Source organism: Marmota marmota, unplaced genomic scaffold (assembly GCF_001458135.2).
Source record: "Marmota marmota marmota unplaced genomic scaffold, marMar, whole genome shotgun sequence".
Taxonomy (NCBI): domain Eukaryota; kingdom Metazoa; phylum Chordata; class Mammalia; order Rodentia; family Sciuridae; genus Marmota; species Marmota marmota.
In genome coordinates, this window is record NW_025999894.1 from 1,881,422 (window position 1) to 1,902,877 (window position 21,456).

Here is a 21,456-nt window from a genome sequence, read left to right on the forward strand (position 1 = left end):
CGCCAGCCTGGCCCCGGGACAGCGGGTCCAGAACCTTCACGCCTACCCGTCGGGCCGCCTCGGCTACGACCAGCCACAGCAGCAAGCGCTTCAGAGCCGGCACCACGCCCAGGAGACCCTCCATTACCAAAACCTCGCCAAATACCAACACTACGGACAGCAAGGCCAGGGCTACTGCCAGCCGGACACGGCCGTCAGGACCCCTGAGCAGTACTACCAGACCTTCAGCCCCAGCTCCAGCCACTCCCCGGCCCGCTCGGTGGGCCGCTCCCCTTCCTACAGCTCCACCCCGTCCCCGCTCATGCCAAACCTAGAGAACTTCCCCTACAACCAGCAACCACTCAGCGCCGGGGCCTTCCCCGCGGGCATCACCGACCACAGCCACTTCATGCCCCTGCTCAATCCCTCCCCGACAGACGCCGCCAGCTCCGTGGACACCCAGGCCAGCAACTGCAAGCCCCTGCAGAAGGACAAAATCCCGGAGAACCTGCTGTCAGACCTCAGCCTGCAGAGCCTCACGGCCCTGACCTCCCAGGTGGAGAACATATCCAACACCGTCCAGCAGCTTCTGCTGTCCAAGGCCGCCGTGCCGCAGAAGAAAGGGGTCAAGAACCTGGTGTCCAGGACCCCGGAGCCGCACAAGAGCCAGCACTGCAGCCCCGAGGGCAGCGGGTACTCTGCGGAGCCAGCGGGGACGCCCCTGTCGGAGCCTCTGAGCAGCACGCCGCAGTCCACCCACGCAGAGCCACAGGAGACCGACTACCTGAGCGGCTCCGAGGACCCGCTGGAGCGCGGCTTCCTCTACTGCAGCCAGGCCCGCGGCAGCCCCGCGAGGGTCAACAGCAACTCCAAGGCCAAGCCCGAATCCGTGTCCACCTGTTCTGTGACCTCCCCTGACGACATGTCCACCAAATCTGACGACTCCTTCCAGAGCCTGCAGAGCAGTCTGCCGCTGGACAGCTTCTCCAAGTTCGTGGCCGGCGAGCGGGACTGCCCGCGGCTGCTGCTCAGTGCCCTGGCTCAGGAGGACCTGGCCTCTGAGATCCTGGGGCTGCAAGAAGCCATCGGTGAGAAAGCCGAGAAGGCCTGGCCGGAGACCCCGGGGCTGGCCAAGGACGCCAGCAAGCCACCCTTCTCTCTGGAGAACCACAGCACCTGCCTCGACCCTGTGGCCAAGAATGCTTGGCCACGGCCCGGGGAGCCCGAGGCCCTGCCTGATTCCTTGCAGCTGGACAAGAGTAGCAATGCCAAGGACTTCAGCCCGGGGCTGTTTGAAGACCCTTCGGTGGCCTTCGCCGCCCCTGACCCCAAGAAGACCTCTGGTCCCCTCTCCTTTGGCGCCAAACCCACCCTTGGGGCCGCCGCCCCGGACCCCACCGCAGCGGCTTTCGACTGCTTCCCGGACACCACGACCACGTCCAGCTCGGCAGATGGCGCCAACCCCTTTGCCTGGCCAGAGGAGAACCTGGGGGATGCCTGTCCCCGCTGGGGACTGCACCCTGGCGAGCTCACCAAGGGCTTGGAGCAGGGCGGGAAGGCCTCGGACGGCGGCGTGGGCAAAGGGGACGCCCACGAGGCCTCGGCCTGCCTGGGCTTCCAGGAGGAGGGGCCCCCCGGGGAGAAGGCGGCCGCGCTGCCCGGGGACTTCAAACAGGAGGAGGCGGGTGGGGTGAAGGAGGAGGCCAGCGGCCTGCTGCAGTGCCCCGACGTGGGCAAGGCCGACCGGTGGCTGGAGGACAGCCGGCACTGCTGCTCGGCCGCCGACTTTGGGGACCTGCCCCTGCTGCCGCCCACCGGCAGGAAGGAGGACCTGGAGGCCGAGGAGTACTCCTCCCTGTGCGAGCTGCTAGGCAGCCCGGAGCAGAGGCCCGGCATGCAGGACCCGCTGTCACCCAAGGCCCCCCTCCTCTGCACCAAGGAGGAGGCGGAGGAGGTGCTGGACTCCAAGGCCGGCTGGGGTTCCCCGTGCCACCTATCCGGGGAGTCTGTCATCCTGCTGGGCCCCACCGTGGGTGCCGAGTCCAAGGTCCAGAGCTGGTTCGAGTCCTCCCTGTCCCACATGAAGCCCGGCGAAGAAGGGCCCGAGGGGGAACGGGCTCCCGTGGATTCCACCACCTCGGACGCCTCCCTGGCCCAGAAGCCCAACAAGCCCGCCGTGCCCGAGGCACCCATTGCTAAGAAAGAGCCTGTGCCACGGGGCAAAAGCCTCCGGAGCCGGCGAGTCCACCGGGGGCTGCCCGAGGCTGAGGACTCCCCGTGCAGAGCACCAGCGTTACCCAAAGACCTCTTGCTCCCCGAGTCCTGCACCGGGCCCCCCCAGGGACAGATGGAAGGGGCCGGGGCCCCAGGCAGGGGGCCCTCCGAAGGGCTCCCCAGAATGTGCACCCGCTCTCTCACGGCCCTGAGTGAGCCCCGCACGCCCGGGCCCCCGGGTCTGACCACCACCCCCGCGCCCCCCGACAAGCTGGNTGCACACAGGGGGGCCAGCATTCCCAAGAGAGCCCCTCCCTACCAAAGCCCCCGCCCCCCGAGGCCCCCGAGGCCTGCATGAAGCTCGCCTCACGGGCTGCCTTCCAGGGGACCGTGAAGACCAAGGTGCTGCCCCCCAGGAAAGGCCGGGGCCTGAAGCTGGAGGCCATTGTGCAGAAGATCACCTCCCCCAGCCTCAAGAAGTTCGCATGCAAAGTGCCCGGGGCGCCCCCTGGGACTCCCCTGAGCCCGGCCCTCCCCGAGAAGGACCGCGGGGGGCTCAAGAGCGCTGGGGGCAGCCCGGCCGGGGCAGAAGAAGGTCTGGTCAGCGTGGGCACGGGACAGAAGTTCCCAGGGGCTTCGGGAGGGGAGCCGTTGTGTAGAAATCCGACCAACAGGTCCTTAAAAGGTAAACTCATGAACAGTAAGAAACTGTCCTCCACCGACTGTTTCAAAACTGAGGCCTTCCTGTCCCCGGAGGCCCTGCAGCCTGGGGGGACCACGCTGGCACCCAAGAAGAGGAGCCGGAAAGGCAGGGCTGGAGGCCTCGGGCTCTCCAAAGGTCCCCTGGAGAAGCGGCCCTATCTTGGCCAGGCACTGCTCCTCAATCCCCGAGACAGGGCCAGCGGCACGCAGGTGGGCAGCGAGGACAACTCTGGTGGAGGAGGCAAGAAGCCAAAGACCGAGGAGCTGGGTCTGGCCTCCCAGCCCCCTGAGGGCCGGCCCTGCCAGCCCCAGACAAGGGCGCAGAAGCAGCCGGGCCACGCCAACTACAGCAGCTATTCCAAGCGGAAGCGCCTCACCCGGGGCCGGGCCAAGAACACCAACGCTTCACCCTGTAAGGGGCGTGCCAAGCGGAGACGGCAGCAGCAGGTGCTGCCCCTGGATCCCGCCGAGCCTGAAATCCGCCTCAAGTACATTTCCTCTTGCAAGAGGCTGAGGGCCGACAGCAGGACCCCAGCCTTCTCACCCTTCGTGCGGGTGGAGAAGCGAGATGCCTTCACCACCGTATGCACTGTTGTCAACTCCCCCGGGGATGAGCCCAAGCCCCACAGGAAGCCTTCCTCCTCCACCTCCTCCTCTTCATCTTCCTCCTCCTTCTCCTTGGATGTGGCCGGGACCTCCCTGACCACACTCCCAGGGGGCTCCATCCTGCAGCCACGGCCCTCACTGCCCCTCTCCTCCACAATGCACCTGGGGCCTGTGGTTTCCAAGGCTCTGAGTACCTCTTGCCTTGTCTGCTGCCTCTGCCAAAACCCGGCCAACTTCAAGGACCTCGGGGACCTCTGTGGGCCCTACTACCCCGAACACTGCCTCCCCAAAAAGAAGCCAAAACTCAAGGAGAAGGTGCGGCCGGAAGGCACCTGTGAGGAGGCCTCGCTGCCCCTTGAGAGAACACTCAAAGTCGAGTGTGCAGCCCCTGCTCCCGCCGCCGCTGCCGCCGCCACCACCGCCGGGAAGCCCCCCAGGCCTGACGGCCCAGCGGACCCGGCCAAGCAGGGCTCACTGCGCACCAGCGCCCGGGGCCTGTCCCGGCGGCTGCAGAGTTGCTACTGCTGTGATGGTCGGGGGGACGGGGGCGAGGAGGTGGCCACAGCCGACAAGAGCCGCAAGCATGAGTGCAGCAAAGAGGGTCCTGCAGAGCCCGGCGGGGACACCCAGGAGCACTGGGTGCACGAGGCCTGCGCCGTGTGGACCGGCGGGGTCTACCTGGTGGCCGGGAAGCTCTTTGGGCTGCAGGAGGCCATGAAGGTGGCCGTGGACATGGTAAGAGGCCAGCCCAGCCAGGGTGGGCAGCTTGGGTTTCGGAAGGACAGGCAGGCGGGCAGGCAGCCGCTGGGGAGCCCCCTGTCTCTCTAGGGCTGCCATTTGGTTCAAAAGGCCCACGGCCACAGCACTATCCACAGACCCCGAGACCCCTGGCGCAGGGCACACCTGGACGCACTCACCCACTGCCCAGGAAGCCTCCCGCGCAGCCCTACCTGCAGTCTGCCCAGCCAGCACCCCCGCAGTGCGCCCTCTCCTCGGGCATCTTCCAGTCCCCACCCTGCTGACCGAGGTGCCCACGAGGGCGGGAGGCCCCAGAATTAAACGCCAGGGTCCCCGCCCCCCGCCCACACAAGTCGCTCCTCCAGGTCACCTAGCTGGGCTTGCAGGAGGAGCTGCCCCCGGGCTCAGCCTGGCACCCCGCACAGGGCTCTTCCCCTCTGGGAGGTGGCCCTGGGGACACCTCGCCCAGCAGAGCAAACAGGGTGGCCTGGGAGCCTCTAACCATCTCCTCACAACCCACCCCCCAGGGGACTGTGGTCACTGAGCTCTGTGAACCAAGACTGAGGAGCTGCCTGCTCTCCCCATGGACGCGACCTCTGCCGGGGCACCCTCATCCTCGGGGTGGGCGCCCTGTGCCCGCCCGAGGGAGTGGCCGTGGGGTGTTCTGGGTCAACACCTGTCACCACTAGGGTGGCACCCAACCCACCTCGAGGGCTCTGTGTCTGTCACTGATAGGATGACCCTACCTTCCAGTACCGCAGGCCACCAGCTGCTGCTCCTCGGCTCCCGTCTGCCAGGGGCACAGGGCTCTTTGCAGTGAGTGCCCAAGAGCGTGCTCTCTGGTCCCCCCCTGGTGAGGCTGCCTTCCATGGAGACTGGGCCCCTGTCCCTCACACACTCGAGGCCCCAGGTTGCCCCGCCAGGCTCCTGGGGAATGACACTCCCAGTGCTCTGCCTTAGGCCCCGGACTGTCCCCGTGGACACACCCCTCCTAGCCCCGCCTCCTCCACACCTGCCATCCTGCTGCAGGTGGTGCCAGAGGCCTGTGAGTCATGGGCTTCCTGTATCTGAATGATTTGGTGACCCAGCAGAGCTGACCACCCTGGTGGCCTTCGCCCCGCCCCATCTGTGCTCCCCTGTGACCCTGCCACCTTATTGCCCCCCCCGCTGGCTCTCCCTAGCACTCCCCTGCACCCACAGCCGGCCGGGGCGCTGTCTGGCCACATCAGACCCCGGAGGCCACTGCAAATGCTGCTCATACCTGTTTCCCAGCTCCCGGCTCCCCCACGGCCCATGGGGATGATGGCGACCTCTGTGCCCCGATGTCCTGTCCGCCCCACTGAGGAAGGCCTGGCCCGGACAGGATGCAGCTGTCCAGGGCCCCCGCCTGCACACTCAGGCGAGGCCATGGGCCCTGGGTCCTCTCTCTTCCCTTCTCAGTGACATTTTCATCCCTGGCTTCTCTGCAGCCACCTAAAAATAAAGTCATTTCTGACCCATCAATAAAAAACAACAGCCCTGCCCTGGGATGGCCACCCCCCAGCTGACGGCCACCCTGCCCTGCTAACCACCCCGTCCACACTGGCCTCCGGAGTGCTGGTGTTCCCGTGCGGCCCCCAGGCTCACGTCCAAAGCCTTTCTGAGGTCCAGGCCTGGGATCTGGTTATCTCTATGTCCCTGGCTGGCCTGGGTGAGGAGGGGTCCCTGAGAGAGTGGGTGAAGCCCCTCGCCTGTCCCAGGCCCTTCCCTTTGGTGCCTTTGGTGTCTCAGCTCACTGACCTGCACACAAAGAAGGTCCCGTTGCACTGAGGGGGACGCATGTGTCAGACATGGGTCAGGTCCCCCACTGTCACACAGCTGGACTGGTCTAGTCCACCCAATCCATCCTCATGTCCCCCCCACCCCATGTTCCAGGGCCAGCCTGGCAGCCGCGGCCCCGGAGGCCAGAATGAGAATCACACACACCATAGGTATTTGCTGGTCACTCAAGGTGTCTCCCTGCTGCAGAGGTCCCTGGACATGCTGTCCAGCCAGCAGAGCCTCAGAGGGCTCATCACAGCCCATGTCCATGAGGCATGGTCCCCAGGCAACCACCCTCCCCAGAAAAATGAGCAGGGTCACCGCAGCCCACTGTTTCTTCCCATCACGTTCCACGGGCATCAAACTGGTCCCGATGCAAATTACAGCTTCGCCAAGGGCCAGTTCCTAACTGCAGGAAGCCACCTGCCCTCGGAGCCCCAGAGCACTGCCGAGTCCCCGCCCACCTGTTACAGCTGCCCGTCCATGGACGCCCCCTGTGCTCCCTGGAGAACAGAGCTGTGGAGCTGCGGGTTGACTCCTCCCCCACCATCATGGACCCCATCCCCTACCCAGATGAGGCCTGGCCCTGCCATGCCAGAGCAGAGAGGCGGGTCCTAGGGCTGAGCCCACGTTGCCTGGCGTGGGCCACCCCTGTGGGGGTGGCTGGGGTCAGAAGCACCTGAGGCCTCAGCAGGACCCTGGACTTGTTTCTTCGTGTCTAAAGTGGCCGGTCCAATGGCCGCCTCAAGGGTTGCTGGGGACCACAGTGGAGAGAAGCCATCAGCCCGAGGAACCCCACGGTGGCCCAGGGACCACTGAGGATGACAGTCTCCATCTGGCCTGGGGTCCCCACTCGTGCTGGGCCCCAGTTCCACAGGAAGCCATCCCGGATGAGACAGGAAAGAGGTTGGGCTGGTCTTGGGGTGGTGACTGAGCCTGTGTCCCAACCGGGCTGCGGGGCTCAGGGCTCAGTCGGAAGCGTGTGCTGCCAGGCAGGTTACCCAGGGAACCTGGAGAAGCTGGACCGGGCTTCCAGCCAGGCCTGCTGGGAAGCAGGCCGGGCCTCTGGGAGGGGCCCACGGTGCTCTCGGCTTTCCTTCTGCGCCTCAATCCCCCCCCACCCCGTGGACGACGATGGCTGATTCAGGAATGTGGGTGACTTTGGACCCGCCACTTTCCTCCCCAGGCCTCGGGGTTTGGCTTGATTCCTCCGGGGTCTTCCTTGGGGGTTACCATCCTCTCCCGGCCACAGGACAGCTGCACCAAGCAGGGCAAGCCCCCAAGCTCAGCAGAAGACACTTCTGAGAACTGTAAGGGACCAGGCGCATGCTGGGTGGCACCAGGCGTACATGAAGTCAGCATCTCAAGGTGGCATGCTGTCTCCATTTCTGCTGCCTCGTCCGTCCTAGGGAGGGTGACCGCCTGGTCCTGCCACTGGTACTCCTGCTGCCACCAGAGAGCGTGGACAGCAATGCTTTTTGCTTTTGCCTGTGCAAGGGACACTTTGGTGTCACCACCTGTATAGTTAATAAGTGCCACCCACCTCAAGGGCTGTTAGGAGCCAGCAGCCAAAGACCCACTCTGCCCGGTCTTGCAGGAAGCACTTGGCAAATGCTGGCTGGTGCCCACAGCCATAGTGGTGACTAGTTCACAGGCCTAAGAAAGTCCCTACCCAGCAAGCCAGCCCAGGGTGCCAGAGAACCAGCCTGTGTGGGCATCTGCACCCCACCTGAGCCTCCTCCTTCGTGCTGAGGTCCAGGGTGGTTTTGGAGGAAGCGGGAGGGCTGCGTGGGGTCAGCCCGGGGAGCACGGGACTCACGGCTTCTCTCTCTCTCTCTCTCTCTCTCTAGACATGTTCCAGCTGCCAAGAAGCCGGGGCCACCATCGGGTGCTCCTACAAAGGATGTGTCCACTCCTACCATTACCCGTGTGCCAGCGATGCGGGTAAGAGCCAACCGTGGGAACAGGGCCTCCAACCCGGGCTCTTTGCACCCCTTGGGTCCCCTCTTCTCCTGCCCCAGCAATTCTTTACCTCCTCATCCTTCCTAGACAGAGTCCTTCCTAGACTAGGAGATAAAGACCACAACTGGGCAACGCACCAATGGTGGCCTGCCCGGAGCAACGAGGAAAGACAAGCATGGATTAGAGTCAGGAGGGCTATTTGAGGAGCCACCATTGCAAGGGACCGTGGGAATCTCAGAAAGAAAGATGCGTTGGGGCCGCGGAAAGATCATCCTGCAACAAGAAAGATGAGCTGAGGACGGGGGGTTCCAACACACTGAGGCCAGGCGACCTCTAGTTGGCCATGGGGAAGCCCCATGGAAGGTTTGAAGAAGACATTGGGGTTTTGAGGCAGGCCTAGCCTCCTCTGTGGCCTCTACCCCAATTCCCTACTTTTATCCACTTGTTCCATGGGCATTTATTGAGCACCTACAGTTGCCAGGCGCACAGGGATAGATTGCATAGACCAGAGAGACCCGGGAACTCCAGACCTCGTCCACCACATGGGGAAACTGAGGCTCAGAAAGATCCCTTATTTCATCCGAAGAAAGCAGCTGTTCACTGTGTAATGCCCGTCACGGGGGACAGCAATATTGTAAGGGTACTTAAGACCAACTTTGGCCTGGATTCAAACTCTGGAGGCATTAATTGGTTTGGTTTGGGGCTTTTGTGTGTTTGTTTTGAGATGGGTCTAGCTACGTTGCTGAGGCTGGCCTGTAGCCCGTGATCCTCCTGCCTCAGCCTCCCAAGTCTCTGGGATTCCAGATGGCATTGCTGAAGGTGTGGCCTTGGGCAGCTCACAGATGTCTCTGCATTCGGTTGCCCCATCTGTAAAAGGAAGATTTTAATAGTCTCTTTGTCCCAGAGCTGTCTGAAGGAGAGTGAAATACTGAACACCGTCCAGGAAATGTGACCTCAGCCCTAGGGTGGGCCCGTGACCCCTGTCCCCTCGCTTTGCATCCCTCCCAGCTCCGGCCTGGAAGTGGGAGAAATGACTCTGACCCTGTCTGGACGTGGGCAGAGCCCAGGCACCGGAGGGGCTCATGTCACCCAGCAGATCCTCACAGTGCCCCTCCTCCTGACCGCATGCAGAGGTGACCGCAGCCTGTATCCCACCTGCCTGCTGGGTTCCTGACCAGTGTCAGCCCTATAGCCAACCCACCCCAGGGAGCACCCACAGGACTTTGGTGACAGTTTTTCAGCAGGGGGCTGAGCGGCTGGTGCCCAGCAGGAGGGGACTTGCTAGAGCTGAGCCACAGGTGCGGGCTCTCGGTGGCTCTACCCTCTCACTCGGAGCCAGATTTGAACGTGGACTCCATCCACGCTACCCAGCCACATGGCACATGGGTAGGCTCCCTGAGCCCGGTCCCCCTGTAGTGACCTGTTGAGCACCCTCTGCCCGTCAGGTCCCTGCACCGTCTCCAGATGAGCTGTCTAACTCCTGGCACCACACCATGACACTGTCAGACGCCCCGTGTGATGGCCCGGCTTTCCCACTCCACATCCTGTGCTCTTTCTCCTACCCCAGAACTGTCCAGCCTCCCCAGGGGGCTGACCTTGAAGTAGGACAGAGAGGAGAGCCATAGTTTTTACCGGCAGTTATGGAGACCAGATGAGGAAGAGAGAGTGGACGTGGGAGAGGCTCTTCCTGTCTGAGCTGGGAGGGAATCCAGGAAGACTTCTAGGAGGAAGTGATATTTGAGCCAGGCCTCAAAACATCAGGAAAGGTGGGCTGTAGCTGGTTAGCCGTGGGACTCCCTATACCAGGCTTTGAGCCAGAGAACATATGTTTCAAAGGAAATCTTAGAAACCGAGTCCCCAAATGACAGGAATCTCCACAGAGAATGAGACAGGGAAGTGTCTGGGGGAAAAAGGATGATCAGGGCTGGCTGATGAACTACTGCAACAGTCCAAGCAGGAGAGGGTGGCCTGGTACAGTAGAGCTATCTAGCTCAGAGGCTATGTTGGCACAGAAGCCACAGGACTTTGGGAGAGATGAGGGAGAGGGAGGTGTCGGCCTGATGTCCAGCTTCCCCATGGGGAGGGAGAAACCAGTCTGAGCAGGATGAGCATAAGAGAGAAGGTATTAATTACTGCTACGTAGGTACTCACACTGGCAGGCTCTGCTGGGGCAGGATGCTCCAGGGAGGCCCCAGCTTCTGGCCCAGCCCTTTTAGGCTCCACATGATGCACGTGGTCTTGTCCTCCAAGACAGCAGGGGCCTGAAAGATTGGAGGTCACACGGCCTCTCCCAGCCTGGGCTCTGGGCTTCAGTGTATTCTGTTGGCCAAAGCAATCTAGGTGCAACCCAGATTCTGAGGGTGGGGACAGGCATGCCACTTCTCCATGGCACGGACTGCAAAGGACCTGGGTACAGAGTGGGGGATCAAGGTCGTGTTGGCAGCCATACAGAGCAGTTCTGCTTTGGACAGGTCACTTTTGCAAAGCCCCCAGCTGGGCTCAGGATGGAGACTCCACCTGAGCAGGTAGGGGTTCATTAGAGCCCTGGAGGGCATAGTGTGTGGGGAGATGCCACCTATGAAGACCTGGCAGAGGAGGAGGAGGGGACCTCTGGGAAACGGGCTCAGCAGCCAGAAAAGGTTTGGAAGGACTGGACTCCAAGAAGCAGGGAGGGCTGTTGGTGGTGACCAGGCAGCAGCAGGTTGAGAAGAGCAATCTACCTGGGGGGTCAGCAGGGGCTCTCCAGTCAGGCTCTCAGACTGCGGGGTGCCAGCTGCCACCCAGCCTTCCTGCCCTGGCCCACTAACCCTGCCCCCTTCCCGTCCGTATTAAGGATCCTCTCTCTGGAGACCCGTATTGACTCCCAAGAACAGGCAGAGGCCACTGCACCATGGTGTCCTGTCCAAACCCACCAAATCTCAGTCAGCCCCAGGGCCACCTGGTCATCCAGATCCAAGACACCAGGCGAGGGACACGATGTCGATACCTGGCCCTTCCCAACCACTCCCCTCCCACACCTGGCATGGGAGATGCTGGGGTTGCTGAAAGCCCTGATTTAGAAGTGGCCTCCTACCCCTGGCTTCTGGTGACCCAGGCACTTGGCCCATGTACCCAGAGCTGACCCAGAGGGCTGCCATGTGGTCAGCAGGCGAGCCTGGACTTCTAGCCCACGCTCTATGGAATGTCTCACTTTGTCCCAGAACCAGAAAAGGAAAGTTGCTGAGTCGCCCCAGCTGTGGCTCTAGATCATGGAATCTCACAGGGAGTTCAAAGGTGGGGGGTGAGGGGCCCTCATAGCTTCTGGCAGGGGTTGGGCAGGGAAAGGCAGGGGAGACGCCTTCAAAAGGCCTACAGTTCTGCTTTGGAGCTGCAGATCTGTCCCCTTCCTGCCCTGCCTCCCGGTCCCCACCCTGTGATGATGCCACCCTCCAGTGTGAACTGGAAGATTGTGCTGGGGCAGGGTGCCCCTCTGGCCAGTGAGGCTGAGAGAGGAGAGATGAGCTCAGGACCCCGGGGGGGTGATAGGTGGGGGTGCTCAGGGAAAAGCCGGGGTGTCCATAGATGGCAGCAGGCAGGGAGCGGAGGACTCGTGGAGATACAGGCACAGTCTGGCAGAGCTGGGCGTAAGGACTGGCCAAACTCTGCTGTCCTCTGGCTCGTCTGTGGTTGGAGTGTTCACCAGGATCCTATGTGCACCTCATTCTCATCTTCCCTTGTTCCCACGGGAACAAGCCCCTGCATTTTGAGCACCTACTGTGTGCCGTGTGTGTGTGTGTGTGTGTGTGTGTGTGTGTGTGCGTGTGTGTGTGGGGGGGTATTGATATATGCTCTCTTCACCATCCCCACGACGGACATGCTGTAGGTGACCACCGAAGCCATCAGTGATTGAATCTTTCCTAGGCTCTTCTAGGGGCTGGGCACACATCTCAGGGGATTGCGGAGGGCTGGTTCTGCTTTAGTCAAGGAGCCAGCCATGCGGAAACAGGATGGGGGGGAAACAGTTCCAGGTGGAGCAGGTGAGGTGAGGACAAAGAACAAAGCAGGAAGGAGCAGAGGGCCCCCCCCCCCAGCCTGTTCTGTGGTGGAACTGTGATTATGGAGGATTTAAGCAGGACTTAGGTCACTCTTTGAAAAGAGCTCCTGCAAGCTGGGGCCTGGCAGACCTCACCCTGTCTAACCACCAAAACTTCTCTTTGGTTACAGGTTGTGTATTCATCGAAGAGAACTTTTCTTTGAAATGTCCCAAACATAAGGTAGGTGATCACAAGGAGCCCCACTCCATCAATGATGGCCTTTACCAGCCCCCGCCCTGACCTGCAGACCCTCAGGAGACCCAGCCCCCACCAAGTCCAGCCAGGACCCAGTTCAGCTTCCCCTCACCTGTCGCCAGGGCCCCTGCGGGCCTTGAGGCAGATCTGCATAGGCTACTCCGAAAGCACGCTTTGTCCACCAAGCGAGCCCGTAAGGGACATCCCTAGGGGAGCTGCCATAAAGCCCTCTCAAGATAGGGGGCAAAGAGAGGGCACAGGACTGGACGGAGGGCACTCAGGTGAAGGTGGTCAGAAGAAAGGAAAAGCCAGAGGGGGGACTCCCGCTCCCTGACACCGAAAGAGACCCTAGGGGCGCCCACCCGGTGCGCGGGCGGGGTCCCACCGAGGGCGGGGCCTGCGGCTTGGAAGGAATCGGCCCCTTCCTCCTCTCCCCGGCCCACAGTAATGCACGGCGGGCGTCTGCTCTTCTTTTGCAGAGGCTGCCGTTGTAATCCACCGCAACGGCTGGAAAAGCCGCCGGAGCCGCCCGACGCCCGCCTCCGAAGGAGAGAAGCAGCCTGCGCAGCCCTGGGGCCTTGGAGCTGCTCCCAGCGCGCGTCCAGAGCCGATCCTTGATCCGCGTCCCGGATCTTGGATCCGGCCGCCCAGGGCGCCGACGTGCGGCCCCGGGTTGGGAAGAAAACCTGTTCCGGAGCCGCCTGCTCCCGGAACCGGACGGCACAGGGCGTTTTTTTTTTGTTTTTGTTTTTTGTTTTTTTTTTGCCCACACCCCTGGGGCCAGGCTTGGAGAGGGAGCCCGCGGAGCGGCCAGACTTCTCGGCCCACCCAGCCTCTGGCGGGGGTGGGAGACGGCTTTGGGCTGGGGACACTTCCCCCTCCCGGAAGTTCCAAGACGACGTGGCACACATTCCTCGTGGGTGCTGCCGTCACCGCAGTCGGTCGGTCGTGGCCTGCAGCTGGGCGCCCTGGGGTCGGGAGAGGAGATCCAGACGACCCTGCAAGGGGCCGAGGGCGGCTCCTAGCTCCATGGACGAGGCAGGGGAAACCGGAGCCTTTCTGGAGGGGGCCCGGCCAGCGGGGGAGGGGGCAAGGGGCTTCGAAACCAACCAGTCGGAATGCGTCCCAGCGCCCCTTCCCACCCACCCTTTGCCAAAGCTTCCCTGCGGTTCCGGCCAAGCCGGGGTAATCGGGGGCCTATGCTCAGGGGATGTGGGCTCCCCGGGTGTGGGCGGGACTGGGGCATCTTCTGTTCGTCCCCTTTCCAATCCTCCACCCCACCCTTGGAGCCCAGCCTAGGAACGCAGCAAGAAAGGAGATCCGATCCGAGCATGAGCGTACCTCCGGCGGATGCGCGATTGTCCCTGTGCGCCACCACGGTCTTCAGGGACCACAGCGCCCACTCAGTACGGGAGTAGGGACAGCGCTAGATTCGTGTACAAAACCTGTGTACCCCTCTATATATATGTTACATAGAATGTATATATGTTGGGAACATGCTCGCTTCTCCTGTGTGTCGCCGCCGTGCGTCGTGCGCCCTGCAGCAGAGCCCCAGCCGGGCCCTTGCCGAGAGGGGAGTCTATCGCGATGCCCCTTCCCCACGCAGCCACCACCGGCTTGGGCCAGTCCCTGCCAGTCCGTCCGCCTGTCTGTCCGTGTCCTCACCTCAGCTCTGTCCACGCTTCAATAGGCCTGACGCAGCCCCAGCCAGGGGCCGCCCTAGCAACTTCCTGTACATATGACTGTAAAATGGTAAACGTGTGTATTATATCTGGCCTCGTTATATAGTGTATATATATGTATACATATATATAATATATATGAAGACTGTAAATGTTAAGACGACTAGTGTTCTTATTAGTATATTGCTTCACACTGAAGATTGTGTGTATCGAGCTGTTTCTAAAAGATGTTTATTTTCCTTAAGAGTAAAAAAACAGTCATTGCATTCAGAAAAAAAAAAAAAGTCAATAAAGATACAAGATTGTTTTGGAAGTCTGCAGCCCATGGATTCTGACCAGATTCTGCTGGGATTCGGGACCAGACTTTAGGTGCGGGGGTGATCAGGGATTCAGCCCATTTCTGGAGAACAGGAGACACCCTCAGATGGCCTCACCTGCCTATGTGACCTCAGATTCTGACTGATACAGGGTTTCTCCGAGGACAGATAGGAGGAGGTGAGGGAGCTGAGACACTCCAGACATACTGGGAGGCCCAAGTTATAGCTCCTGTCAAACAGGCCCTGGAGGACACTGTCTTTCCAAGTCACCCCAGACCGAGTCAGGGCCAGGAGTTTCAGGGACAACTGAAACCATCAAGGCCCTAACCGAATACAGACGAACATTTGGCCCAAGATCAGTGGGATAGGTCAGCTAGGGGTCATAAGGTCAGGAGGGGGTAAATACTGTCCTATGAGGGGTGGAGGATGGGAGACCTTGGCATTGGTGCTGAAGAAAAAGGCCCTAAGGTGTGTGGTCAGCATGTCCAGCACACATATTCATCCCCAAAGGAACAAAACCAAGGTTATAAATAACGTCATTTTTTATTCTCTGTACAAAACTTAACCTACGAAAATAAAGTTTGCAAAAGTAGCTCATGAGCCTCCGAGGCAAGGAGGCTGGCCCACCCGGGCCCACCCATCTACACTATGTACAAGTCTCCCCCAGAAGGGAAAGAGGCACCTTGGGGAAGGGCCCCCCTCAGCTCAAAGAAAGGTACCCCCTCCTCCCTCTAGAAAAGCGAGGAAAAAAGCCACTAAGGTGCCTGCAGAGCAAGGGCGGTGGGGGGAACACGGGCGGTTCGGCTCCTGTAATTCCCCGATCGGCCACCAGAGGTCAGCACCATCCTGACGGCCGCTTGTCAAGTTGAGGAGCGGGCTGGGGTGGTAGGTTGCGCCTCCCGCCTCCCACCCCTCAGGGACGGTGCAGCCGCGGGTGAGCCGTGGAGACCGGGACACTGAGACCGTGGAGGACGCCACGCCGGAGGTCTAGCTGGAGGTAACTGTAGTCCCACCACCCAGGCGCATGAGCATCTGCTGGCAGTCGTGCAGAAGCCGGTGATCGCCCAGCTTCTCAAGCGTGCGAGCCGCCTCGGTCAGCATGCCCACGCGCTGCCCGGGCGCCGAGAGGAAGCCGGGCGGCAGGTAGCAGGAGGCCAGTAGCAGAGCTTCTGCGTGCTCCCGCCGCGTGGGCCGCGGGTCCAGCTCCCCCGCCGCGCCTGCACACACAGGGCTGCATCAGGGGCGGGGCTATCTTACTGTTCCACCCTGTGGGCGGGGCGGTCGAGGACCAGCCCCACAAGTCACGAAGGTTCTCCTCTGCCCACGGTCAGAGGAACAGATATGGAGCCCCTGACTACTTTCCCAGTAGAACACAGACTCAAAGTCACAAATGCATTGTATACCGCAAATGGTGTCACCTCCAGTGGATTTCAGACCCCCCACACACACACACACTCTCACGCCCGCCCACATGCAGTCATCCCCAATATCCGTCACACCCCATCTGAGCCCTTCCCACCTGGGCGAGGAAAGGGGTAGTGGAGAGGGCTGCATGCTGAGCCAGGGCCCCCACATCTCTGTAAGGTGAGCCACCCTCACCTTTGCCACCAGGACCTGCCCGCCTCCTCAGACTGCGGTCCAAGAGTTGGTGTGTTCGGGTAGGGCTGGCCCCTGCCATCAGCCGGGCTGTGGCCTCGTGTAAGAACACCTGGGAGGGGCAGGAGAGTTGAAGTTCGTCCCTGCTCTCTCCCTCCTGGCAACTGTTGCTTCATGTCCTCACTGTGAGGTGGGGGGCCCACAGGCACTCACCCTCCTCATGGCAGGACGGAAGCTCTGTGCCAGACACCTCAGGCCGCTCAGGTCCCTTTGGAAGCCACGTAGCTCGAGGGCAGAGGCCTGGGGCCCGCTGCCAGCACCCTGAGCCACCTGTGCTGAAGTTGGGGGCTGCTGCTGCCTCCACAAGCTAGTGCGGACCACCAGGAGCAGGTCACACAGGAGCAGCTGCATGGCCTGGGGGTGGCAGGTAGGGAAGGCAGGGTCATGAGAGGGCTCCAGCTCTGGGAGGGACGCTGGGGCCAGCGCACCAGGGGCCAGCTCCGGGCTGCACTGCTGAGGCACTGCACCCGCCATACACGCGCAATGCAGCAGCAAGGCATGCGGGGCCACAGCCTCTCCAGGCCCCCACGTCACCACCCACCCCAGGAGCAGCCCTCCAGGGAGCCCGGCCAGGCTGCCCCACACCCTTCCTGGGCATGGAGATTCAGCCCAGACAGGGAGAGTCACTCTTCCCTAGACTTAAACTGTAGCCCAAAGCAAAGTCTCCAAGGCCCCCAATCCTGAGCTCCTTGGGCGAACCCCAAATGACTGGGGAGGAGAAGGCAGTGACCCAGACCAGCAGGCCCCCAGCCCACCCCTCACCTTGTCAATGGAGCTGCCAGTTGGTGTGGTGGCCAGGCTGTCCCTCAGGTACCCGCTGGCCTTCTCACAGATGGCCAGGTTGGCTGGGCCAGACTCTGCCTTTCCACGACCCAACACAGCCCGGGCAGCCTTGAAGGAGTGCAGGGCCGCCTTGGGCAGGGGTTTCCTGTGGGGGCCAGAGCAGAAGAGTGCCAGTCAGTGAAGGCCCACCCATCTGCCCTGACTCTGGACTTAGGGGAAAGAAAGCACGGTGACCCTGACCACACAGAGCAAAGGCGGGTGCAAGTACAGTGCTGAGGGGCCAGGAAGGGAGGCGGGGGTGTGGGGGGGTGCGGGGCAGGGAGAATCTGGCCTGGCACATACTCGGTCTCCTGCAGGGCACGGGGCAGATGCTCCACCAAGGGGTAGAGCCGCTCAGCTGCCTCCTCATCCCGCCGCAGCCAGTGAATCACCACCGCCGTCAGTGAGCCCCACCACTTGGCCACGGGGTCTGTGCCTGCAGAGGATGGAGGGGTGCCCTGAACCTTCAGCCACAGTGTCTGGGCTGAGCAGGGAGTCCGGGGCAGGGGTCTCAGGCTCACCGGTGGTGGCAGCCATGCTAGAGCTGATGGAGAAGCTGCACGCAGGAGCCCCAGCAGCATCAGAACAACTGGTCAGCAGCTGCAGGTATCCGAGGGCATCTGAGAATTCCCTGTGGCAGGAGAAGACTGGCTGTTAGAACAGATGGCAGGGGTCCTGGGAGTCCTGTGGGACTGCTGGTCCTACATGCCTACCTGGGGACAGCCTGACCCCATGGCTCTACCAAGGGCCACATTCTGCCTGGCTGGTGGGGAAAACGAGACCAACACAGGACCAACACAGGCTCGGGGGGCACCCAGCAAGTGAACAATAGTCCCAGCTCTGGTAATCCACACAGATCCCTAGACATGGTCATTCCCGGACTACATGTTGGTGATATCTGGAGGCACAGGGACACTTACCTGTCCCCATCAGCTGACCCGGGGCTGGGGTTGGGGCTGGGCTGGGCCACAGAGTTCAGTGCACGCTCCAGGAGATGTTCACGGAAAAGCTGTGTCACCTGGGCCAGGGGGTCCACTGTGGGTAAGAGGGGGTGAGTGAGGAGCCCACCCCCCACTTTACATCCACCAAGGCCTTCTTCCTGAATGGGCGGGGTCCACCCCGTTCCCATGGCAAGTGCCAGCTTTGGTCCTAGGAGCGGCCCTTACCATAGGCAGGTGGAAAACGGCCTAGCCCCTGCACACTGGCTTCAAAGGCGCCACCCCGTCCCTGTCTCACTTCCTCACTCCACAATGAGGTGGCCCGGGGTCGCCTCTCAAATCAACTGTCATCCCTCTGACCCATATGTTGCTTCTGAAGAGCCTCAACTGGAACAGAGGACCAGCCAGGCCTTGAGTCCCCACAGCCCTACAGTTACAACCCACACGGGGGGTAATCTGGGGGGAGGACATCCAGAGATGCAGGGGATAATGAGGGACAGGAATGGGGGATAAGGCACAGGATGAGGGACAGGGGCAGGGGTGAGAGAGCACCTGGGTTCCCGGCCAAGCTGTACAGGCTTTCCCGCGGGGCACTGCGCACGGCCCAGTCCCCATCCACGAAGAAACGGTGGCCCACAGGGTGGCAGAGCCACTGCATGGCAAGAGGCACTGAGCCACTCTGTGCCAGGCAGGCCTGGCGGGCGCTACTCAGGAAGAAGCGCTGTGGGGGAGGGGAGCTGGGCTGTCACACTGGCGCCAGGCAGGGACTCAAACCCAGACCCCTGTTGAGATCCCAGCTGGGCCTAGAGCCCACCTCGTAACCAGCTGCCACCTTCTGTGCAGCCCCATGCCCAGGAACCACGGGAAAGAGCTGCAAAGACAAGCCCCCAGCCCCGTCCCCACCAGCCTACCACCCACTCACTGTCAGAAAGTGCAGGACCCTGGGCAGACTGGTCTTGACCCTCAGGGCAGCTGCCACATAGATCTCCGCCAGCGTTGCCATGGACACAGCATCCCCCGCACACTCTGCCAGGTTCAGAGCACTCAGTGCCAGGTTGGTGGCAGCCAGGTGCCCACCCGTGTACTTCCCTGGAAAGCAGGTGGGGCATGAGGCCAGGAGGCCACGTGAGGCAGCACGGTGGCACCCCTCTGCCCAGCTCCACGCCCAGTCATACCCATGGTGTGCAGCTGGTGCAGCTTATGGTAGACGAGGGCCGCATCTCGGGCGCTGGTGCGAGCGTCCGCCCTCAAGGTACAGTCCCTTCTCAGGCCCCCAGCATGGCCGGCCAGCCAGCGGCCCACCCAGAGTCGCTGCAGCAGGTGGCGAATGAGGTTCCAGAGCAGGCTGCAGGCCAGGTCCAGGTGGGAGGTGGGCAGGGGCCTGCCCAGTGCCTGCAAGGCCAGCCACAGCTGCTGAGCAGCCTGGGCGAAGTCCCCCTGGGAACAAGGAGTTTCCGGGTGAAAAATGATGTGGCCTCCGAGGGTCTCATTCTGTCTAGGACCCAGGAGTCAGTGAGAGTCTGGAGGAGAGCAAGAGTGAAGAACGGGGCAGATTCATGGTGCACACAGAAAGCAGGGAGCCAGGGGCTTGCTCAGCACCTCCTAGCCTGCAGGCCCTGATGCTGCCCTGCCCACTCTCTCCCCGGCTAGTCCCTTACCCGGGCCAGGTCCAGGTCAGCCTGCTTGCGATGTCTCCAGAAGTTCACAGCAGGGCCAGAGTGGGGCCGTGTCACCGGCTCCCCACAGACAAAGAGAAATGCCAAGAAGGCCAGCACCACTAGCCCATTGACCAGCCAGACCACAGGGGGCAGCAGCCACTGGGCCCAGTCAGGGCCATCTGTGGACAGAAGGAAGGGCTGGGCTCCCAGGGAATCCAGAGCCCCCAGTCCACAGCCACGGGTCTACAACCCAAAAGTCCCTCCCAAATATCCCCGGGCTGGCCTGTCCTACCTCTGCCCTCGGTGCCCAGCATGCTGCGCCCAGAACTGTGGTGGATACCCACAGTATCCGAGGGGCCAGGAAGCGTCCAGCCACCCAGCAGGGAGGCCAGGGGGTTACAGGACAGACAAAGGAAGACAAGTGTGCACAGGGCCAGGCGGGAGCGGTCCAGCATGCCCAGGCTGTGGGGAGATGACAGCTGTTCTGGCTTCACCTGGAGGTGGAGGGCAGGAGGTGAGGACGCAGCTGGACAGCCCTGGGGAACACAGGGCTACAGGAGGAGTCGGGGCCCCGCAGGGCTCTGGGCCTGTTTTTCTGTCTATGAACTGGCAGGTCAGCTCCTTTAGGGGCCTCTCCCTGATCCAGTCCTAGGACTCAGAAGAGATCCCCGGGAGAGGACAAGGGGCAGTGTTGCAGGACCCAACCTGGCTGTCCTCAAAGACTGGGCTGTCAGGCTCCGAGTCACTGCTGCTGCTACCACTGCCACTACCCCGGCTGCCAAGGGACAGGGGGCTGCTCTGGGAGGGTGAGCTGGCATCTGAAGGTGGTGGGGTCAGTGTGTCCACCAGTTCAGTCTTCACACCCTCCATGGGCACATCTGTGTTTCCTTTACTGCTGCAAGTGGACACCAGATCCTTTAGTGATTCTGCTGGCCAGAAAGAACAGAGCTGGGGTGAACACCAAATACGTCACATCAGAGCTCAGGGCCCTAGGGTGGGGTAGGGGGGGGTGGGGTATGGCCCAGGTTCTAAGGAATGGGGAAACTGGGACAGGGCTGGTTACTGCACAGCCAGAACTGAAAGTGGGGCCAGGGCTGAGGGGAGGGCCTACTGGAAGCAGGGCCAGAGCCTGGGCAGGGTGTGGCCAGAGGCAGGGGAGGGGAGGCCAGGACTCACTGCTCTTGTGGGCAGCAGTTCGCAGACTTAGGTTCTCCTGCTTGAGTTTCTGGTTGCTGTGTTGTAAGAAGCGGATGTAGTCGATGGCCTTGCGCAAGACAGCAGATTTATTCAGCTTTAGGGGGCAAGAGAGAGAAAACAGTTGGCTAGTCAGGTCTGGTTGCGGGCAACCTAGCAAGGGAGCACAAAGTTACTTTGCCACACAGCTGCCTCAGGACCTCTGCACTTATTCCTTCTGCCTAAAATGTTCCTGTGCAAATATTCCCCGATAGTACCTACCTCCCTCTACCTCCCAGGCAGAAATAAGGATTAATATCTAAAACACATACTGCAGGTCTTTGCTCATGTATCACCTTACCAAGGCCTTCTCTGATCACCCAATTCAGATTTGCAATTCTTACCATATTCTTCCTGCCCTATTTTCTTTCCTGGCACCATGTGGGGTCCTTGAACACTGACTTACCTATTTTGGTAAATGTCTGTCTCCCTATTAGAATGTCAGTTCCTTTGGGCAGGATTTCTGTCCCTCTTGTTCACTGCTACACAACCAGGCCGAGCATACCCTCCCACGCACTTTATCTCAGAGGCCCTCGGTAAAGTGTAACCAGTAGACAGGGCTCTGGTTGCCCCAGCCTGAACCTCTGCAGGCTCTGCCCGCACCTTTGCCTCGGGGCCCACCACCAGGTCCTTGAGTTCCACTATCTTGTCATTGATGGAAGAGCGGTAGCGCTTCTCGATGGCATTGTGGGCTGTGCGCTTCTCGCCACGGCTCTGGGCTGAGCCCGCAGCCTTGCTGCCGGCTGCCAGCCGGTTAATGGGCAGCTTGTCAGTGTCCACAACCAGTGGGACTGTGGCCAGGATGGTTCCACCACTCATCAGGGTCTGCAAGGCCAGACACAGGTTACCAGGAGGACACGCACGTGCACAGGCCCCCCCCC

General features: G+C 61.6%; 2 protein-coding genes across 6 annotated transcripts in view; one reads left to right on the plus strand and one right to left on the minus strand.

The window, feature by feature from the left end:
* The window catches only part of Rai1 (retinoic acid induced 1), an 18,867-nt gene extending 4,603 nt beyond the window's left edge, over positions 1 to 14,264 (plus strand). Inside the window, 5 exon segments of the mRNA XM_048795264.1 lie at positions 7 to 2,491; positions 2,494 to 4,236; positions 7,890 to 7,983; positions 12,205 to 12,254; positions 12,749 to 14,264. Of these exon segments, the coding sequence (XP_048651221.1) occupies positions 7 to 2,491; positions 2,494 to 4,236; positions 7,890 to 7,983; positions 12,205 to 12,254; positions 12,749 to 12,763 (4,387 nt within the window). The 3' untranslated portion in view covers positions 12,764 to 14,264.
* A 528-nt stretch (positions 14,265 to 14,792) lies between these two features.
* Positions 14,793 to 21,456, minus strand: part of Srebf1 (sterol regulatory element binding transcription factor 1) — a 21,286-nt gene continuing 14,622 nt past the window's right edge. For 3 of the 5 annotated variants that reach the window (XM_048796017.1, XM_015503469.2, XM_015503472.2), the window contains exons 5-19: positions 21,179 to 21,400; positions 20,519 to 20,633; positions 20,048 to 20,268; positions 19,635 to 19,836; positions 19,343 to 19,521; positions 18,860 to 19,121; positions 18,607 to 18,773; positions 18,237 to 18,405; positions 17,667 to 17,781; positions 17,268 to 17,377; positions 17,050 to 17,182; positions 16,687 to 16,852; positions 16,078 to 16,278; positions 15,868 to 15,976; positions 14,793 to 15,485 (exon numbers count right to left, since the gene is read on the minus strand). In XM_048796017.1, the coding sequence (XP_048651974.1) occupies positions 15,256 to 15,485; positions 15,868 to 15,976; positions 16,078 to 16,278; positions 16,687 to 16,852; positions 17,050 to 17,182; positions 17,268 to 17,377; positions 17,667 to 17,781; positions 18,237 to 18,405; positions 18,607 to 18,773; positions 18,860 to 19,121; positions 19,343 to 19,521; positions 19,635 to 19,836; positions 20,048 to 20,268; positions 20,519 to 20,633; positions 21,179 to 21,400 (2,601 nt within the window). In that variant the 3' untranslated portion in view covers positions 14,793 to 15,255. Of the gene's footprint in view, positions 15,486 to 15,867; positions 15,977 to 16,077; positions 16,279 to 16,686; positions 16,853 to 17,049; positions 17,183 to 17,267; positions 17,378 to 17,666; positions 17,782 to 18,236; positions 18,406 to 18,606; positions 18,774 to 18,859; positions 19,122 to 19,342; positions 19,522 to 19,634; positions 19,837 to 20,047; positions 20,272 to 20,518; positions 20,634 to 21,178; positions 21,401 to 21,456 lie in introns of all 5 variants that reach the window. The other 2 variants (XM_015503470.2, XM_015503468.2) reach the window with 1 other exon arrangement.